This window comes from Culex pipiens, chromosome 3, assembly GCF_016801865.2.
Source record: "Culex pipiens pallens isolate TS chromosome 3, TS_CPP_V2, whole genome shotgun sequence".
Taxonomy (NCBI): Eukaryota; Metazoa; Arthropoda; class Insecta; order Diptera; family Culicidae; genus Culex; species Culex pipiens.
The window spans coordinates 129624893-129645295 of record NC_068939.1 but is presented as its reverse complement, the minus strand read 5'-3'; the positions used below and the strand labels follow the sequence as shown (position 1 = coordinate 129645295).

Sequence of the window (20403 nt, the reverse complement as noted above, 5' to 3'; positions counted from 1 at the left end):
TCAACCCTCGTGTCAACCCCCTTGAGTTACATAAATGAGTCTTTTTAAAAATGCCTAAAATATTTGTTCTTTTGTTTTTGACAGAAAAGCCCATTTCAAATTGGAGAAAATCTGTCGATAAAAGTCCGTTTGAATCAAAATTCATTCAAATATTCTCACAGAAAGTTAAAAATAATTGAACATCCCTCTACTCTGAAGAATCTGAAGAACAGCTGATTTGACATAAAGTTGTATGTCTTTCGACTTTATCACTTTTATGTCATTTTTGGCAATGCCGTTTTATGTTTTGATTCAAACACGCAAAACGTAAACAAAAACATTCAAGTTATGTCGTGTTTCGCGTATTAGATCCGATTTTCGTCGTAAAAGTGCCGATAACATCCCATGGCCTTGGCCAACCTTGCAAGCAATGCTTACGCCATGTCCTCCGAGAAGAAATCCCGCCGGAGCAACACCCGAAACCGCGCCACTCCGACGCCGGCAGCCGCAACAGGTAAAGACAGCAGCTGCGACGAGCTGATCATCGACGATTCGATGACGGCACCGGAACAAGAACCGGCCGTAACCCGGGCGGCCAGTTCAACACCGAAGGCAAGTCCGGAAAAGCGGCCGACACCTTCGACTCGCAAGAAACGCCGCCGGCCACGGTCCTGCAGTTCCAGCAGCACCACCGAAGACCTGGAGGACCAGACGTTCGAGGAAACGATCGAGCGGTGCGCCACCAAGAACAACCTGACGCCCGACTGCGTCAAGAAGCTGCTGAAGAAGCTGGTCATGAACGAGCACGTGCTGGCCATCGTGAAGCTTAAGGTGAGTGTTCTTGATTTGGAGGTGGATTTGTTCTAGAATTAACCGGATTGTTTCGTTACAGGAAGAGGAGGAGCAAAAGACTGACCCGAAGGAGGGAACGTCCAAAGACGGCACCGAAGGTGACGACGAGGACGACGAGTTCAAATCGCTCCAGCCGAAACTTACCCGACTCAAAGCTAAGCAGCTCAACAAGCAACCGCTCCCAATCGTCCCGCTCAAAACGACGCTTCCGGACGAGGAGGTCGCCGCCCTAATCCGCGAGGAACTCGGCTCCGACGATGACGACGAAGAGTACAAACCCACCGAGGAAGACATCCCCTCGGACGACGATCCCAACACGACCATTTCGGACATTGATTCCCAACCCCGAACGCCGGCCGCTCCGACAACGCCCGGCCGGATCGAGCAGGACGCCGGCCAGGATGCGTTGCTGTACAGCAAGGATGGTCTGTTCAAGATTCCGCGCCTTCGCAACGATTCGCACTGTTCGCAGCAGTCCGAGCAGGAGCAGGAGAACATTGCGCGGCGGACGCGATCGAAGCTGTGCCTCCAAACGACCGCGATCGAGACGATCGAGTCGACGTTCATTCCGCCCGATATTACGACCGACATGTACGACTTTGACTGCGACATGGATCTGGTGTGGAAGGAGTTTCTGAACGAGTTTACCAAGCCGTTGCGTGAGTTGGGAAATCACATTTTTAAATGACAGATCCAAAGTAATATTTTATTTATTTTTACAGAAAATCACGCCGAGGATGACGACGATACGGATCCGGAATACGTAGCTGCGGACAAGATTCCAAGTAAGATAAAGAAATCCTTATCTGTATAAGTAAAAATTGTAATATTGATTTGTATTTTTTCAACAAAGGACTTTCAAATTTAATTGTTTTTTAAACATGTTTTAAACTTTCGAGATTTCTCTACACAAACTTGTACGAAAAATCCAACTTTAATATTCTATATCCTTAATATCTCAGAACAGTGCAGTGTTGCCAGACCTAATTATTTATAAAAAAGACCTACCGTACGATGTAGACGAAGGTCGATGAGGAGTTTATTTCCAATCTGAATAAAACTATCATTTTTACTAATAGTTTATATTGCAAACAGTGTTGCCAAATCAGCGAAATTTTAGAGTACAAAATCATCCAAAAGACTACAGTTCGTAAGGAAGGTACTTAGAATACCTATCCAACACTACTCAAGTAGTTGAAAAGCTCTAAAAATTTCACATAAGTTTGGTAATCTCATAACAGTGTTGCCAGACTTTCAAATTTGATATTTTCCAAGGGAAATCTTTCAAATACTTGTCCAAAACATACACAAAGATCGATCCGGAGGTCCTTAATCTTAACAGACCTGGAAATTTCACAGAATTCTTGAAAAATCACAACAGTGTTGCCAAATTATGAATATTCCAGTTTGGTACTTTTTCGTAAGGGTCTTAAAAATTTGACAAATTGAAGGTTAATTGTTTTTTAATACCGTCATCAGGGGTGACATTGTTCAAATTTCTGCATTTTTATATGACCCAATCTCACCCCCCAGGCCCATTGTCACCCCAGATGACGGTATATTGTCTTTTAAACATTTTGTGCTCAACCTCAATCCAATTCAACGAATCATCTTTGCGGTTAACTCCACGCAGTTGGCCTGGCCGCTTAGAAAAGAAGGATATTGGAAGTAATCTCCCAAAATTCTAGAGGATGCTGGAGTTTTCGTCAACATTTTTTTATGTTTTTCGTTGTTTTCGGTAGTATTTGGCCTACTCTACCACCTCTTATTATTACATTTTGTCTATCTATTTTTTTCATGTTTTTACAGTCACTTTTTCAATTTTTTGCTTGTTTTTCACATTTTCTGTTATAGAATGGCACCATTATCATTTAAATTGTAAAAAAAAAATGCGTAGAGGCTTAGTCTGGGACACTTGAAAAATTACTGCATATTTACTTATTTTTACTTAAAATATAGGAACACGCAGAAAAATGTTTTGTAGAATCAGCCTGTACGAGGTTTGTTTCAACAAAAATTTTGTTGAATATAATCAACGCCGATTTTGCGTTGAAACAAACCTTGATTTTTTCAATTCCACAAAAATCTTTTGTTGTTTTGAAAAAGTTGCTTTGACGTTTAGCGTTGATTCAACAAAAATCTTGATTTTCAAATCAACAAAACGTTTTGTTGATTCAAATAGGCCTTATTTTTCTGCGTGAACTGTTAGTATCACAGCCAAAGTTGACCCCTAAAAAATTACATTTTTTAAAACATTGGCAATGTCACATCAAACAAGTAAAACTTCCAACCCAGAAATTTTCTAAAATTTTAAGAGTTCTTCTTTCCAATGCTTTCTAAAGATCAAAAATTAGTTGGAAAAAAAAAATTGGCGATTTTTCAAATCGAAACCCGTCTAAAGGCGGGGTTGGGTTGTACAGTATGGCCCATAAAAAAATGCGACATTGTTATTAGGTGGAAATCGGGCCTATTTTGACTATTTACGATGTATGTAGCATGTGTACATGTTAAATAGGATCCAAACAAACAAATAATGCATTGAAAACTTTTTCCTCAGCTTTTCTTCCAGCCCAGGCCATATAAAGGAAAAATGACTTTTCTTTGTTGGTCGATCTGAAGAGCCACTTGTGAATTTTTGTATGGATTAAAAAGTAAACAGCCTCCAAGGTTACTGTTTTTGAGACGTGTAACAATTAATTTCATCGAATTTTTCGCATTCTATTAACTACTTCTACTAAAACAGTGAAGTTTTAAAAAATATCCCGATTCTGAAAATGCTTCAATTTTAGGAGTTTTTGGAGCCTACAATGATTCAAGGGAAAACAATAATGCAATAAATGATGGCAATTGACTCTAACAGATGCCCTGATATGACTTTTAACAGTTTGTCCCATAAATAAGGCTTCGTTTCAATTTTTTGCGAAAAAATTGTTTTGCTTCGGTTGTGTAGAAGACAGTACTGGATATTTTTAGTTTTTCTGAAAGCGCACGTGATTTTAAATCAACCTGCATCATTGACTCAAAAGTGAAAAAGAATGCATATGAGACAATTATGCGAACAGGGGCAGCCTAGTCCAATTATTTAATGTCTGTTTCCATGAAATGTTCAACATTTCTAAACAATGTGATAACATAAAATCAATTAATCTATCAGGAGCCTTCGTGGCGCAATCGGTTAGCGCGTTCGGCTGTTAACCGAAAGGTTGGTGGTTCTAGTCCACCCGGGGGCGCGAGTTTCATTTTTACTGAGTATTGAAGATATGTTAATTAGGTCATCCGAGTGGGCCCTGTGGGTTGGTTATCAAATCAAGATTGAAGACATGTTAATTAATTACATTTAAATAACTAGACAAAAATTTCTTAAAAATAATTAAAATTGGTTAATGTATACATCATTACATATAAGTAAAAAATAATTTCCTTTGTACAATTTGTAGTACAGTTGTCTAACTATCATTCGTTTTTTTTTTAAATATAGAAGTTTTGGCAAAAACGTTTGTTTGCGAAAAAAACACAAAAAATCAAAATACTTTTAAGCTGGTGCTAGTGCATTTTACATAGTTTTCAGTAGATTGCACGTCTATTTCGATTATTTTTCAAGTTTTTTGAAGAAAATATTTGTTTGCCCCCTATTTTTCGAGCCAAAATTGAAGGGAAGCGACATAAACTATTGAAAATATTTGCCACTGCCTAACAATTGAATATTTGGGTTCCAACCAAAGTTCTAACTATTTTTATCTTTATATAATTGTTTATTAATTAAAAACCCGATTTAATATCACCAGAGGTGAAATAGAGCCTTTCTTACAAAATGATGAAACTCCGACAAATATATTGGTGCAATTAATTTTTCAGAAACAAAATGATACCACCCAGTGAGAATTTGACCTAAAGCTTCGAATATTTTTAGGCTAAACCTCGAATGCCATTTTTTTTTTAATTTCAGAGGTACATTATGGGTCGCAAGATATTTAAATTTAATTAAGAAAAACATATTGGATTGACATTATTAGAAAAAAATAAAGGGTACTCAGTCTTTAATGTTAGTCTATGAATAGCTTAAAAAGATATGTATCGATATTGCACTTTGTCGATCTATTATGAGAAGCCAGAAAGAACACTTTCACGCGCAGCGTAAAACGCGCAAGCGTAAATGTGCTGGCGTTTATGCTTCGACTTGACGACTTGTCGATCTTTCGAGCGAGAACGAGCCGGGACTTCGAATTTGATGTTCAGTATATGATTCTGTATAAAACCAAAAATTTAATGGGAAAAAATAGGGTAAAAATAAGACGAAAAACACTAATATGGCTATATCTCTGGAAATACATTTTGGAAAAGCTTCAAATTTTGGGCCCAAGCAGTTTATGGCGCATGTTTTCCAATGGATTTTTGTTTGAAACTGAATTCTTTTAATTTGATAGTGTTATCTGTAAAATTGTCCAAAAAATACCTCTAAAAATGGCTTTGACCACATTTATTGGTCGAAAATTGTGAATCGAAAAATAAAATGTTCGTCTCCGACCCCATGGCTACAAATCTGAAATATAAAAATTGTGGGTTTTACGAGCGGTTTTCCAATGATGGAAGACACAAATTTTTAAGAGCGGATACAGACATCGCTCAAGTATTTCAGAAAAAGAGCTCTCAAAAATCAGACTTTGAGTTCCGGGTTTCGGGCCAAAATTCAATCGAAAGAGCGCATTTAAACCTTCAATTTAGTAATAGGATTTTTTCTGGGACGATTCCTCGCCGCGCACGATTTTTTTAAGATTTCTGAGAAAAGCGTTTTTCCAAAAGCAAACCTTAAACCTTTCTTTTGTAAGAAAGGCAAAAAAAACACAAAAAATATGTTCAAACACTTTTAAAAATTAAATGTATACTCTATACTTATAAAAAAGCCTTTACAGCATCGAAAGTCACAAACAAAACTTATCTGCCCGGCTAGCTCAGTCGGTAGAGCATGAGACTCTTAATCTCAGGGTCGTGGGTTCGAGCCCCACGTTGGGCGCGAGTTCTTTTTTGCATTGTTCATTGTGTCGGCTAAAACTCTGCATTGGGTTGTGTTGCGTTCAAGTCCATTAGGGGATGTAGCTCAGATGGTAGAGCGCTCGCTTAGCATGTGAGAGGTACGGGGATCGATGCCCCGCATCTCCAAAGTTCTTTTTTTTGCTTGTTGATTTAATCTGGAATTACACTTTTTCTTTCCGCAGTCGACCGCGAGGAACTCCGCGAGGTGAAGGTCTCCAAAAAGGAGCTCAACGAGCTGGTTTCCGAGCTGATCGAGATGAGCGGCATCATCGACGAGTCCTTCCTGGACACGAGTCTCAACACGCTGACCGCGCCGAGCAGCGAAGAGGTGCATCAAAAGAACGACGTTCCGCAGCAGAATTCGAGGTCGGGGTTGAACACTCCGGGCCCGAAGGAGCAACAGAGCTCGAGTGCCGTGTCTTCGGTTGAGCATGTCTCGTTTCAACCGACCAATTCTTCTACGCCAACGGCAGCAGTTCAGTCGGTGAGCCGGGTTCCGGTTATGGCTGCCCAAGCGATACAGTTTCCGAATTCTTTTGGAGCTGCAGACAATACCCCGATAGTTTCGGCGATTCAGCCGTTGGCGGTGGTTCCTCCAGTGCAAAGCGTTTATCCTTCAAACTACCAGCGCGTAATGACCAACGGGCAGTTTTACATCCAGGTTTCGACGCCGGACAAGTCCAGCTACCATCCGTACATTCTGCCTTCGGACAAGGTTCCCGTCGCTCCGATCGATGCAACCTCCCACCTGATCCACAGCGAGCGTCGCTATCGCTACCTGCACAACCTTCACCCAGTGCAGGACCAGTTTCCCGAGGGTCAAACCGGATACACTAGCTTTCAGCTGCAGATTCTGCAACAACAGCTGCGAATGCACACCCAGCTTGCGGCGCAGAACTTCATGCAATGTCACGCTCATCCCAAGTTCTGGAAGCTGGCCAGCACGTTCAAGAAAATGCTGACCGATTTGAAAGAGATCAACGCGTCCGTTAAGCCTTGGAACCTGGACCCAGCTCTAGAGTGTTGCCTCAGCTGGGAAGCAGAACTGGACAAACCCTCGGCGGAGAATAAACAGCTCATTAAATTTCTCATAAAAGATGCAGAAAAATCAGCGAAAGCAGACCGCAACTACCAAGAACGGCGCATGTTTCATCCGAGACTGATGGAAAAGGTGGTCAACTGCAAGGCGTTCATGTACCCAAAGCTACTACCCTGCGCACCGTTCCATGCCAAACCCACGACCAAGAAGCGAATCACGCAAAGCGAAGAGCGCCTCATCGCGTTCGGTCTTGAGCTGTTCTTCGATATTCTCAAAGCCGAACAAAACAGGTGGGTCAAGCACGTCCAGGAAAAGGTCCCGTCCCTCAAGCAGGTTTGCTTCTACATCAGCAAGTATCTCTGCGTAAACTACACCGAGGATCACATTTACGACTATTGTACGCGACACAAGCGGTACTCGTACCTGAACCCCATCAAGTACTACTTTCTGCACTCGAAGGCACCGCCGTATCAGCACGTGCTGGAAGCGCTCGATCTGCGAAATGTGATTCCGCCGGCATCCTACCAAAAGGACCAGCTGCCCACGATCTGGGGAAAGTACCTGTATTCAAACGCGAGGGTAAGTGAAGTTTCATTGTTGTTTTGATCCAAAACATTTAAAACTGGTGATTTCCCCTTGACATTCCCGTTGGTGTTAGGGAAGCGCTAATTTTGCTTGCAAAATCTCTGAAAGATTTTTTAATGTTTAAGGGGACTAAACAATGCATCTTTTGCGCTAGAATTTTAGATGGTACAAAAATTGGCACCGGAGAGATTATTTTTTTTGAAAAATTTATAGCTTTGGCAAAATCAAAGATATTGTCTGCCTGTGTGGATCAATCGGACCGCGCACTGGACTCACAATCCAGAGGTCGCCAGTTCGCAAAATTTTAAGTTTAAATATAGGTATTCGGTGCCCTCTCCCCGTGCCATACCTTCACACTTCGGAGACCCGGGAGGCGGAGTCTTGTCGCAAAAAGAACGATACACGTCTGTGGATTAGGGTGCCCAGAAAAAATGACCCCCTGCTCCACAAGCGAAAAACATTAAAATATACATTTTCATCTATTAACATTCCAACGCCCAAGGCTCCGAAAAAGTTGGAACGGTAACTTCAACTCGCTGGTTCTCGGGTATAACTCACCCAATCAAGACGATTATTTTTTCCAGTGATTTGTTAGGATGTCTAGATGATCCTAGAACTTTCCAGAACTCAATTTGATCAAATCTGTAATTTTTGCGATCGAAAACATCGTTCCAACTTTTTTTTTCGCGTGTAAAAAAAAATTCGCCAAAAATTCCGCAAAGGCAGTCTTTTTGAAAAAGTTGGAACGATGTTTTTGTTCGCAAAAATTACATATTTGATCAAACTGAGTTCTGCAAAGTTCTAGGATCATCTAGACATCCTAACAAATCACTGGAAAAAAGAATCGTCTTGATTGGGTGAGTTATGCCCGAGAACCAGCGAGTTGAAGTTACCGTTCCAACTTTTTTGGGAGGCTTGGGCGTCCGTGTAAGTTGGACATGCGTTGGGCGTTCCAGTGTTAAAAAGTCAGACTTTCGGTATACTCTACACCACATTTCTCTGTTAAGAAATTGTTCTTGAATTTCTTAAATTCAATGCCGCCTTCTTGATTCATAAAAAATACACATTTTTGGAGTCATATTTTAGGTTAGAAACTCTTATTTAGAGGATTTAGAAATTCGAAATTTTGACGAGATCTTCGGATAATAGAGTACGAACAGTTTTTATTTTTTTTATATTTAAGTTTTAAAAATTTGTAATTTTTTTTTATTTTACTTTGTTTTTGTAATTATAATTTCTTTGAATTTTTTAAGTGTAGATTTTGAATTTTTGATGTTCTTAACTCTTAAATATTCAAATTTTTGATTTTATTTTTTTCGAATTTAAAATATTTTAATTTTTTTATTTTAATTTTCCAAAATCAAGATTCAAAAAAAATATGATCAAAAATCGTTTTTTTACACTTTGGCTCAATTATGAGGGCAGATTCAGATTCAGCGGGCAAAATTACATGGAAAAAACTCAAATTTTCGAATTTCATTAGGGGTGTCCCATACACTTTTCCCTTGAAAATAAGACATTTTCAAATGAAGATATCTCGAGTTTATAAAGAAAAATACCCCTGGGATTTTTTCAGCGTTGATATTCAGCAATTCCCCACGAAAACAGCATGATTCGAAAAAAAGTTCTCCAACCGGGGTCAAAAATTTTCCTTGGTCAAAATAAATGAACCCGTTTTTTCAATCCGATTTTAGCTGTCTTAGACGCAAAAGAAAGGTGATTAGTTTAGCTATTTGCAAAAAATAGTAAGGAGTTTCAAAAATCTAGCTTAACATTTGAAAAGGTCGTATGAAAATCTAAAATGCTGTTTTGAAGGTATTGGGACCAAAAAGCCTATATCTGAAAATATTTTTACCTGATTCCTCGGAAAATTTCCCATAACATATAAAAAAATCGCGAAGTTATGTTTTCAAGTTTCGGAGATACGATTTAAAAAAAATAAAAACTGGGTTTTTCGACGCGCCACGCGCAAAAAAAATGGGAAAATGACAAAAACGGCAAAAAAACGATTTTTTTACTAAAACTGCGATAACTTGAAAATTTCGGGATTACCTCAAAAGGCTGAAACTCAAAAGGCAGAACCTCGGAAGGCCGAAATTCAAAAGGCCAAATTTTGTCTTTTGCCCAGAAGGCAGAACGTCTCAAAAGGCCGAATGTCTCGAAAGGCAGAATGATTATGGAATTCAGAATTTTGTTCATATTTTCACGATTTTCATTGATTATGATATTCAAAGATACAGTAAACTAACGAACTGTGTTCTTTTTTATAATTTTAAGCGAAATTAGTACATAATGAGTACATTCGGCATACAAGTGAGTAGAGTAAAGTGAATTAAAGCAATTCAAAAGTGTTTCAATAGTGTTGTTTATTGAATTATGGTGACGATAACCGAAATTCGATTATTCGTCACCAAGTACTTAAATGAATTCAAATAATTACAATTATTTTTTTGCGGCCAATAAATAGAAACTTTTAAAATTTAGTTAGCAGCAATGCTAGAAAGTTATGCCCTCTTTATTTTGAAACCAATGTTTATTACATAACTATGGTTTATAAAAAAAAAAATAACAGCAAACCGCGCCCAAAAAGGCGGAAACGCATTACAAACGAAGTTTGGAATGCGTTTCCGCCTTTTCGGGCGCGGTTTGCCTTATGAGATTCGGCCTTATGATAATTCTACCTTTCGAGTAATTCGGCCTTTTGAATTTCGGCCTTTCGGGATTCGGCCTTTTGAGATTCGGCCTTTCGTAGGAGACCCAAAATTTCAGCGATGACCTATACATTTTAGGGTACCAAAAGTTGCGTATTTCAATTAAAAAAATTTGGTACCCTAACATCTATAGGTCATCGCTACTTAATTTGGTGAGCCCGTTCTTGTTATAATACAAAAAAAACTCTTTCACTTATACGCTAACAGTCACTCACTTCACTCAAGACTAACTACGCCAATTTAACTATATACGCGGTAGGGTGTCCCTTTAGTCGTTCGCTGTGAGTTGTGGATTTTTCGTTTGTGAGTTGTGGATTGCCTGCTTCTCTAATGAAGGTTCGGCTGAGGGGGCATGCTTATTAATTTCTCGTCGCTCCATACCCTCAGTGACGTGATGGGAGCAAGGGCGTCTATGCAAAGTGTCCCTACACCCGCTACAAATATCCGGCGCTTGGGGAGGGAAGAGGGAAACCATTTTGATCTATGCGCCGGTATTTGTAGCATTAAAATTCGTGCAAAAAAACTTATGCACGTGGGTGTACAGATTATGGAGTAAAAGATGATCGAATTGTTCACCTAGCGCTCACATGTGTTTCGGGACCAAGTTGCCTGCGGGTATGGGGATCATACATACATACATACATACTAACATGTATAGGTCATCGCTGAAATTTTCAAGTTATCGCAGTTTTAGTGAAAAATTTCGTTTTTTTGCCGTTTTTGTCATTTTCCCATTTTTGCGCGTGGCGCGTCGAAACCCCCAGTTTTTATTTTTTTTTAAATCGTATCTCAGAAAATTGAAAACATAACTTAACCATGTTTTCATGCTATTGTGTTTCATATGTTTATAGGACCTATTCAAAAAAACTCTATAAATGCAACCTGGCCTTTTCGAGATATTTAAGTTTCAATTTTGCATCCTTTTTACCTTAAAATGGCTGCAACTTTTGACCCTTAAGTTCAAATTGACATGTCAAATGAAAAAAATGTTCGTTTTTAAGAGCTCTAAAAGTGCCTCGAAGATCACTTTCTCTAAAACTTGACCCTAAATTGCTACGTTTAAAAAACTGATTTTTAAAGGTTTGCACAGATGCTTTCTCTAAATTTGGTCGGCTTCTAGATTTTGAGATAAAATTTTAGTGTCTCTGACAAAGTTGCTTGGATTAGCATGTCCAAAAACTTTTTAGGAGACGAAAAAATATTCCTGAAAAGTTAGATTTTCAAAATCACCCTAAAGGCTAATATGGAGATCGGAAGGAAAGGGGTCAAGAAACAGCTTTACGAACAGCAGAACAAAGGAGAGGGAGCGTTTTCTTGGGGCTTTTCTTCACCCTCTCTGGCTTGCTTTCGCTGCCGCTGCTGCCCATTTGAAATGTTTCTTGACCGGTTCCTTCCGATTTGCATACACCGCTTAATCTTGAACCATCCTAATTTTGAACCAAACCAAAAGTTGCCCTTTTCTATTTGCAACAACTCTTCTGAAGACAGCAAAGCTTCAAAGCTTCACCATTTTTCAGAAAATCCATTTCCACTTAATTTTGCGATCTGGACCACATTTCAATGTGAGGAAGCCCAAACCACTTTAGGGAGAATTAAAAGTAACTTTTTTTTAAATATATTTTTAAAGTGTATTCAATTAATTTTTGACCACCTTTTTGTGAAAAACGCTCATTGTGCACTTTGCCATAAACATTTTTGACTTAAAAAGACATAAACGTCATCGACATCATTCATTATGCGTTTTTGACATGTTTACCAACACAAAAGTGCAATTTAACATCAATCGTTAAAATTTTCGTTGCTGGTAATTTTTCAAATAAATCAGGAAATTCATCAACAATTCCTACATATTTTCCCCTTTCCAGCTCGCCAAACTGAACGGCTGCCCCGACGTATCAACGTTCTCAATAAAACCGCTTCCAGCATCCGCCAGGAAGCATCTTCCGCCGAAGGATTCCAACGTAAACATCACCATCAGCGTAATCCTCGATCCGAAACAGCAGCAGCCATCCGTCCAATCAGCGCCACGGGACGTGGCCAGCAACGACGGCGACGAGTCGACGTTCCAGATCAACCAGCAATTCCTAGACCAATCGTACCACCCGGTGAAACCAACGTCGTCCCTCGCAAGCTACGTGTCCAAGTTCAAGCAGGACTCGTCGCAGGAATCGATCGAGGTGGTAGAGTTGGACGCGTCCAAGGGTGACTCGAGCCGGAAGTGCTGCTGCGGCTGTGATTGCCACGGGAGTTTGCGGGAGGACTGCGACTCTCCACACGCGCTGTTGAGGGGGCAGAAGCGGTTGACGGAGTACTTCCAGCGGACGCCGCGGAAGAAGGACGAGGAGGAAGAGGAGGGGAAGGTTGGAAAGCGGGGAGTTTTGAAGGAGAAGCTGTGGCGGATTTATAGGACGTTTTGGGATTTGCACGGGCCGGGGGTAGAGTTCGGGTTGGTGGAGTTGAAGAAGGTTCAGCGGCACTGTGAGTTGATTGTTGGGTTTAGTTACTTTTTGGAGGATTTGAGAAAGATGAGTGCGAATCATGCGGGGAGGAATGTGGGGGATTTGGGGACGGTGGATAACGGAGTTGGTCGGAAGTTTATGAAGGTGGAGCAAGTCGAAGAGAAGGACGTCAACTACGCGTATAATTTTTTCGAGAAGGTCGAAGAAACGCTGCTGGCAGAGAACAAGCATGCTCAGTACGAAAAGTTTTTGGAGATTCTGCAGAGTTTCAACGAGAAGGATGATCGCGTTGCGGACTTGTATCGTAAAATGGAAGAACTGTTTCTTGGTGAGCATCCGGAGTTGTGCGATCTGTTTCTGACGTTCCTGCTGCCAGGTCAAGCCGCTGAGGTGGGAAAGTTCTTTGAACACTTTATCCTGACCAACGCCAACGATTTTCTGGCTAAACTGAACATTTACTTCGCCAAACAGCCCTCTCAAATCAAAAAGATCTACTCAAGTTTAAATGATCTCTCAAATGAACCAAACGTCAGCATGGAACAGATCAAAGCTCGAATCCTCCCCCTCCTAAAAGGCAATCCCTTTTTGATCGAGTGGTTCGTCCAGCTATTCCCGGAGGAGAAACCCCCGGAAAGCAACAATCTCTCCGACTACGAAGCGATTTCCATGAAGAAGCTCCCCCTCCCAGACTATACCGACCCGAACGAGATCTACGAGGACGTCCCGTTTGTCGAGCTGTCCCAGGAACCGACGGCCGGCGAGAGCACCGTCTGCGGTACCAAGTACATCCAGGGCCGGATCGTGTACGGAACGCTGCCGGCGCGGTTATCCTTCCTGGCGCACGAAGCTGGAGCTGCGACGCCGTCCGCCGAGGAAGCTCCGCTCAAGGGATGTGTCCACGCGGTACGAAACGTCGACAAATCGAGAGCCGGCCCGAGCGGTTTGGAAGAAGAGAAAGATGCCACGGTTGATGTCCCAACCGAGGATGTTCGAGACGAGCAGCCGCGGTACAAACTCTGTGACGACGCCGCGTTCAAGGCGCATGCCATTCGACTGAATCCGCTCGTGCACGGCGGCAAAGGCGTCAACTATGCCGACGTGGCGCACCTGCTGGTGCCGGATCCGGAGACTTCCGGTGAAAGGTAAGCGTTCAAGTTCGTTTATCAGCACATCGCAACTAATCCTCTTTTCCCCCCATTTCTCAGCAGCAATCCCGCCGACGAGGACAAACCCACCTCACCAAAGAAGCAGCAGCTCAAAGGAACCGTCCCCAAAAAGCGCATCAACTCCCCCGTCAGCAAAAAACCCGGAACCGCCGGAAAAAGTTCTCCAACAACCTCCAAAAAGGCCACCCCAACCGTACCCGCCGACTCCAAAGTGATCTCCGTTTCAAAGAAGCTCAAAAGCATGGTCGAGGCAACCTCGTCGGAAGCTCCCCCGGAATCACCCCTTCCAACGAAACGAAAACCACCCACAACCGCGACCTCCTCGCCTTCCGCTGTACCGGCCAAGAAGGAGAAACCCCTCCGGAAGCACCCTTCCGACGAGCAGCTGGAAGAACAGCAGCAGTCGGAGGAGCAGGTGGAAACGAGGGAGCCGGAACCGCCGAGGGAGGAGCCTAGCTGGACCAGGGACGAAGACAAGGTAATTTTGGAAGAAATCAAGAATGGGTACAGCTCGGTTGAGGAACTGCTGGAACGGATTGGGGCCAGGATTGAGGGGAGAAGCGGGGGGCAGATACGGACCCGGTATGAGTTTTTGATGGAAGTTTTGAAAAAGTTTCAAAAGACGACGTAAGAGAGGGGAGAATGGCTAGTGCTTGTGTTAATCGTTGAATATTTATTAAAATATCAGTTTTAAGCCCAGTTTCGTTGCACTTAATCTAAGATATCACCTGACCTTATTTACAAACCTTTTTGTTAGATAATTAATAAAAAAAAAACAACTTTACTTTTCTTTGCAAAATCACTCAAATAATTAGAAACATTTACCTTATTAATTTATTGAAAGCTTTGTTTTGCATAATTGTTCCATCGATACAAATCAGAATACAATTTTGACGGCTGCCCATACAATTATGTTTTACGCCGACTCGATTTGGAGGTTAGAAAGGAGTGCACTGTTTACATGGACTTAGCACAGTTCGATGCGGTCGTCGATTTTGTTCGGGGATATTCGTCGACAATCGACGAAGACCATGTAAACAGTGCACACGAGCTGTCAAATGACGTCACGGTGTAAAACCTAATTGATATACAGTATACTGTATATAACTATAGTTGTTCGGTAACTGGGCGTTGTTTAATTGGGTTGCTTTTTAACTGGGCGCTCGATAACTGGGCCGTAGCCCAGTTAAAAAGCAGACAAACGTCAAAAAACCAAAACAAACCAAAATGACCGAGGGGTTAATGGATGCAAAAATCATATTCAATAAATAAAAAAACTTTTTTCAAACTTTTGTTTAATTTCAAGTTACAATTAAAGAAAAATGAAAAGTAAGCATTGTAAATAAATTTGAGTAACTTTTATTTTTATATTTCATCTGGAAAATATTATGCATCGGTGGTCCCCTCGTTATTTTTTGTTCAGCCCAGTTAACGAGCAACATTCGGTGACTGGGCTACCTTCTCAGCCCAGATACCGAACAACTACTGTAAAAATATTCGAAAATCGTCATCTCGGCAAGGAATTTTTAATCGCATTGTGTCTTTGGACAACATTTTCATACAAATATTTGAGATCTAGCCTCTGATAAGTGTTAAATTAACACTTAAGTGCTCATAACCTATTTGATTATGTGTCGCATGATAGATCCGGACAACGTTTTCATCAAAATATCTTAGATCCAGCATCAAAAAAGTGTATAAACAACACTTAAGTGCTTATAACTTTTGAAACGGTTGTCAGATATTCAATGTTTTGAACTCGTTAGAAAAAACAACCTTTTTACAATCCTTCGGACTTTTGTTAAAACCTATTTTGTAGCATAACTTTTGAAGTACTTTACAAAACTTTATAATAATAACTAGGGTCTTGTGGGATCCCAAGACGAATCAAATGAGACCAGAACGGTCCAAATCGGTTCAGTCAGTCCAGAGATAATCGAGTGCATTTTTTTCGGTGCACGGACTTACATTCCACCACACACACAGACATTTGCTCAGAATTTGAATTTGAATCGATATGCATTAGAGTGTAACAAAAATGACTTTTTGGCGGGCATTCAGGGGTTTGTTTCGGTGGGCATACTGAGCCTAAATCCCAAATGTGAGCTTGATTGGACGTAACAGGAGCTGGTGCTCCGCCCTTTAATTTTAAATGGGATTTACTGCCGTTCTACGCATAATTGTCCCATGTTCAAAAAAGTGCAACTGAGAAAAACGCGATTGAAATTTTTCGACCGTTCACCCCATATGTTCCTGATCGCCCCAGTTAGCAGTTTATTTCTCTTATTTGTTATTCTCTTGCTTTACAAAAGGTAAACATGACACAATGCTTCGTAAAACTAATGATTCCTCGAAGGAAAATACTTGGTGGGACAATTATGCGTAGAAGTACAACGATGGGACAAACAGACTTGGTGTTGTTTTTGATGAGTTTCCTAACAAAGTACTAGATTTTATGTGTTTTTTGAAAAGTAAACGTCAAACTAAACCTAAAAATGACAAAAAGTCAGAATCGACTAAAAATGACATGGGACAATTATGCGTAGAACGGCAGTTTAACCCGTAAAAAAAGATTTTTTCAAAAATGTCACTTTTTGAGGCATTTTGGCCACGAATGCGTTTACCAAAAACATCACTGGCGTGTAGGCCAGATCCTTGCGCATCTTTTGGTATATATAACATTGAAGTTTGGAGCTTCCTGGAGTTCGGTACAGACCTTCAAAGTTTGGCATTTTTTCGAAAAATCGGCCCCGGCAAAAAAGATATGCGTCGCACCTCGCGACGCCCGAGACGCCATCTCAGCTCGTATCAACTAAGTTCAAAAAAGCAAAATATACAGCATTTTCTCACATTTCAAGAATACTTTTTGCCAAAAGTGGGCAAACATGGGCACTAATTTTAAAAAATCAATAACTGCGACTATTTTCAGAAAAAATACCTAAAAATGGCTATAACTTGAAAACGGTGCACTTTATTAAAATTTCAGTGAAGTACTTTTTGATTGCAAATTCAATTTTACCTTGAAAAATTAAGTTGAAAATGCTACCAATATTTACATTTTTTTTAAAATCAGTATTGATTCAAAAATTCATAACTCGGTCAAAGATTTTTTGCACATTCTGGAAATTTCTGAAAAGTTGGCATGTCCCCTAAAACAATCAGATAAAAAAATAGTGTTTTTGCAAATCAAGTTTTAGTGACAAAACGTGAAATAAAAAATAATAATAAAAAATTCCTTCAAAAGATACAGATTTTTGAATTTTCATATATCACTTTTGTATGAACAGTTGCCACATTTGTATAGAAAACTATATGGACAGCTAATTATGCAAAGTGGCTTCTTTGGGCATACCGAAGGCACCAAAAAAGTTTCAGCAGGTTTAAAAAAAAATACAAAAAAGGTCGAATTCTCAAACTCAAAAACCTAAAATTTAAATAAAAAAAAACCAATTTTCAAAATTGAGGATAATAAAAATAAAACTAAAACGCAATAAATAAAAGAAAAAAATATTTCAGAAATTTAAAAATATATGCACAGTTTGTATTCGATTATCCAAAGCCCTAGTCAAAATTTCACGCAGGATAATCGAATCACGAAAGTTTTATTTTTCCTCCAAATGTTGGTCTCTAGCCGAAAATATGGCTTAACAAATGTTCCAAAATTATCTTTTTTGCCTTCCTCACTTTACTGATGAAAGGCTATAAAATCACTCGAAAAATGCAATTATTAGTTTGAACTCGTACTCGTACCTTCACGTATACATATCGACTCAGAATCATGCTCTGAGCAAATGTCTGTGTGGATGTGTGTAGGCGGGTGGACAAAAAAATTGTCACTCGACTATCTCCAGACTGGATGAACGGATTTTGACCGTATTAGTCTCATTTGATCCGTCTTGGGGTCCCATAGGTCTCTTTTTAAAATCAGCAAGTTTAGTTAAGTACTTCAAAAGTTATGCTAAAAAAACGGTTTTGGCGTATGTCCGGAAGATTGTAAAAAGGGTGGTATTTGCAGCAAAACCTATCATGTTATACATTTTCAGAAAGATATTAAAAGGACCTTTCCAATGAGTCCAAAACATTGAAGATCTGACAACCCTATCAAAAGTTATTAGCACTTCAGTGTTATTTATACACTTTTTGGAGGCCGGATTTCAGATATTGTGATAGAAATATTGCCTGAATCATCCATGCGAACTATCGCTGGATAGGTTTTTCATCAGACCTTGCCGATGAGCCAGAAATATTCAAGGTCTGTGATCCCTATCAAAAGAAATGAGTAACAAAGTGGATTTGTTAAACATGTTGCTATTTTTACTGAATGAATTGACTTTATGAATGTGAGGAAGGCACCAACCACCTAAAGGTGGATTAAGTAACGTTTTTTTTTTTTTAATTAAGATGATGACAAATTTATAAGAATTTAAGAATTTAAAAATGTTAGAATTTAAGAATTTCAAGATTTCAAATATCTGGAGTTTTTTTTTTACAGGTCCAATAAACCAAATTTCTAGTTTTTGCTTTTTGGGTGTTTTGAAACCGCCTTGAGTCAGTGGTATTAAAAAAACATCCAAAAAGCAAAAACTGAAAATTTGGTTTATTGGACCTTTTCAAAAAAACTCCAGATATCTTCTCTCAAACTTCAATGTCCATTTAACCCCACTTCCTTTTGTCGAAGAGGGCTAATCGTTGGCATGAGTTCATCTCACATTTGTGTGACGCTGAAAGTTTCATCCAAATCGGAGTACCTCGATACGATCTCTGGAACAAACCGAGTAAAATCTGCAAAAACTGCCTCTAATCTGAAATTTGATAAATTTTTACATGTCAGAAGAATTAAACACACTTTAATGATAAATAGCAGAATGATGACAGCATGCTTTATTACTACAACTAGGCTTAATCTTAAGCTATCCAGTTCTGATAGTTAAAAATGAATTACTGTAGATTATTCAATATTTGTGACAATTCTGTTTGTAAGTTGCTCTCAACGCTCACGCCCCGCTTCCGACCAGCCCCGAGACTAGATCCCACTTGCACTCCAATCTTACTCTCGCCGCTTATTTCTCCTTCTTCTGGAGTCTTTTCAAGCGTTCCAGCCGCTGCAGCAGCGTCGGATGGGAATGGTTCCAGGCCGAGTACATCCAGTCGTAGATGGGGAAACCCAGATTGTCGATGTGCAGCTTGACGAGGGCCTTGCCCAGTTCCTTCGAATAACCCAGGCTGTTGGCGAACTCATCCGCTTGGTACTCAAAGCGACGCGATAGGATGGTCATGGCGAACGAAATGACGGTGTTGTACGGCGCGAGGACATACATGACGATCACGAGGAAACCGATCAGGATGGGTTGAACGTTGGGCGGGAATCCGACGGCTTGGTAGAGTGGGGAATACTTGAAGAGCTGCGAGAAGGCCATGAAGATGAGGAACATTTGCACCTGCATGATGATGATGTTCTTCCGGATGTGGCCGAGCTTCCAGTGGCCAAGTTCGTGGGCGAGGACGGCCAGAACTTCCTTGTTTTCGCAGCCCTTTCCTTTCTCGTCGTCGGTCAGGGTCGAATCATCAGGCAGGCCTTTGTTCAGCAGGAGCGTGTCGAACAGGACGATTCGCTTAGCTCCAAACAAACCGGTGAAGTACGCGTTGCTGTGTGCCGATCGCTTGGAACCTTCCACGACGAAAAGTTTGCCCAGCGGGAACTTCAACGAAGCCGCAAGCTGCTCGATACTGCTCTTGAGTTCGCCGTCCTCCAGCGCACGGAACTTGTCAAACAGTGGAGCAATGTAAACCGGATAGACCATCATGAGGACAAGCGAAACAACGCCGACAAATGCCCACAGCCAGACGAAGAAGTAGTTGCCACCGATCTGCACAATGTACACGATCGCCGCCACAATCGGAATCGACAGCATCTGCCCAACCAGGAACGACTTGATCTGGTCCTTGATGAAGAACGCCGGAGTCTGCTTGTTGAAGCCGTGCTTCTCCTCGAGCACGAACGTCGAGTAGATCTTGAACGGCATATCCTTAAACGTCCCGATGATGTTGATCAGCAGCAAAAACACGATGCTGACCTGGATCTCGCTTCCGTTGTCCAACCCAACTCTAGCAGTCACCTCCATAGCCCGCATCCAAACCATGGCCACAAATCCAGTATAAAGCTCGATCGAAGAAATGGCAATGTCGCACACAAGCAGCTTGAACACCTCGTAATTGGCCTTGTCCAGCCCGTACAGGCGGGCCTTCTCGAACGTTTCCTTCTTCATCACATCGCGCAGCTCCGCCGGAATGTCCTTGCTCGTTTCGTACACGAAAATCTGCCGCCGGGTCAGGTACAGATTGACCAGATTTTCCAAAAACAGGAAAATCAAAATCGAGTAGAGCGTCAGCTCACTCGCCTGCAGGCCCTCCAGCATGGTGCACTGAAATGTAGAAAATTAGCTGTTAAATTGAACTGATTTAAAAACGTTTTAAAATTCACAATTTGTAACAATCTGCTAGGAAAATCTTTAAAACAAGATCGCAACCAAATTTTTACGAGGAATGAATGGCACACGTAAGAGAAGCGGCTTTGCTTTGCA

At 40.8% G+C, this 20403-nt stretch overlaps 2 protein-coding genes and 3 non-coding genes across 6 annotated transcripts; 4 read left to right on the top strand and 1 right to left on the bottom strand.

Moving 5' to 3' along the window:
- The first annotated feature begins 295 nt into the window (after positions 1 to 295).
- LOC120414809 (GON-4-like protein) lies at positions 296 to 14513 on the top strand. 2 transcript variants are annotated; one of them, XM_039576128.2, is made up of 6 exons: positions 296 to 810; positions 872 to 1490; positions 1554 to 1616; positions 6045 to 7480; positions 12063 to 13798; positions 13862 to 14513. In XM_039576128.2, the coding sequence occupies exons 1-6, from the start codon at positions 385 to 387 to the stop codon at positions 14451 to 14453; spliced, it is 4872 nt and encodes a 1623-aa protein (XP_039432062.1). In that variant the 5' UTR covers positions 296 to 384; the 3' UTR covers positions 14454 to 14513. The 2 variants fall into 2 exon arrangements, with proteins under 2 accessions (XP_039432062.1, XP_039432064.1); XM_039576130.2 differs by having other exon boundaries at positions 13865 to 14512.
- Trnan-guu (transfer RNA asparagine (anticodon GUU)) lies at positions 3988 to 4061 on the top strand. Its single transcript has one exon. It is a non-coding gene; the product is annotated as a tRNA-Asn (tRNA).
- Positions 5770 to 5842, top strand: Trnak-cuu (transfer RNA lysine (anticodon CUU)). Its single transcript has one exon. It is a non-coding gene; the product is annotated as a tRNA-Lys (tRNA).
- On the top strand, positions 5916 to 5988 carry Trnaa-agc (transfer RNA alanine (anticodon AGC)). The gene has a single exon. It is a non-coding gene; the product is annotated as a tRNA-Ala (tRNA).
- A 4155-nt stretch (positions 14514 to 18668) lies between the features above and the next one.
- Positions 18669 to 20403, bottom strand: LOC120414828 (CAAX prenyl protease 1 homolog). Its single transcript, XM_039576155.2, has 2 exons — positions 20304 to 20403; positions 18669 to 20244 (listed from the first exon to the last, which is right to left on the bottom strand). The coding sequence occupies exon 2, from the start codon at positions 20236 to 20238 to the stop codon at positions 18883 to 18885; it is 1356 nt and encodes a 451-aa protein (XP_039432089.1). The 5' UTR covers positions 20239 to 20244; positions 20304 to 20403; the 3' UTR covers positions 18669 to 18882.

What these genes read in the sequence shown, in the direction of transcription:
- LOC120414809 (XM_039576128.2), top strand. Translation starts at nt 385, where the DNA reads ATGGCCTTGGCCAACCTTGCAAGCAATGCTTACGCCATGTCCTCCGAG. An exon ending in TGGCCATCGTGAAGCTTAAG is followed by an intron (nt 811 to 871) that starts GTGAGTGTTCTT and finishes GTTTCGTTACAG; the next exon opens with GAAGAGGAGGAGCAAAAGAC. An exon ending in AGCTGCGGACAAGATTCCAA is followed by an intron (nt 1,617 to 6,044) that starts GTAAGATAAAGA and finishes TTCTTTCCGCAG; the next exon opens with TCGACCGCGAGGAACTCCGC.
- LOC120414828 (XM_039576155.2), bottom strand. Translation starts at nt 20,238, where the DNA reads ATGCTGGAGGGCCTGCAGGCGAGTGAGCTGACGCTCTACTCGATTTTG.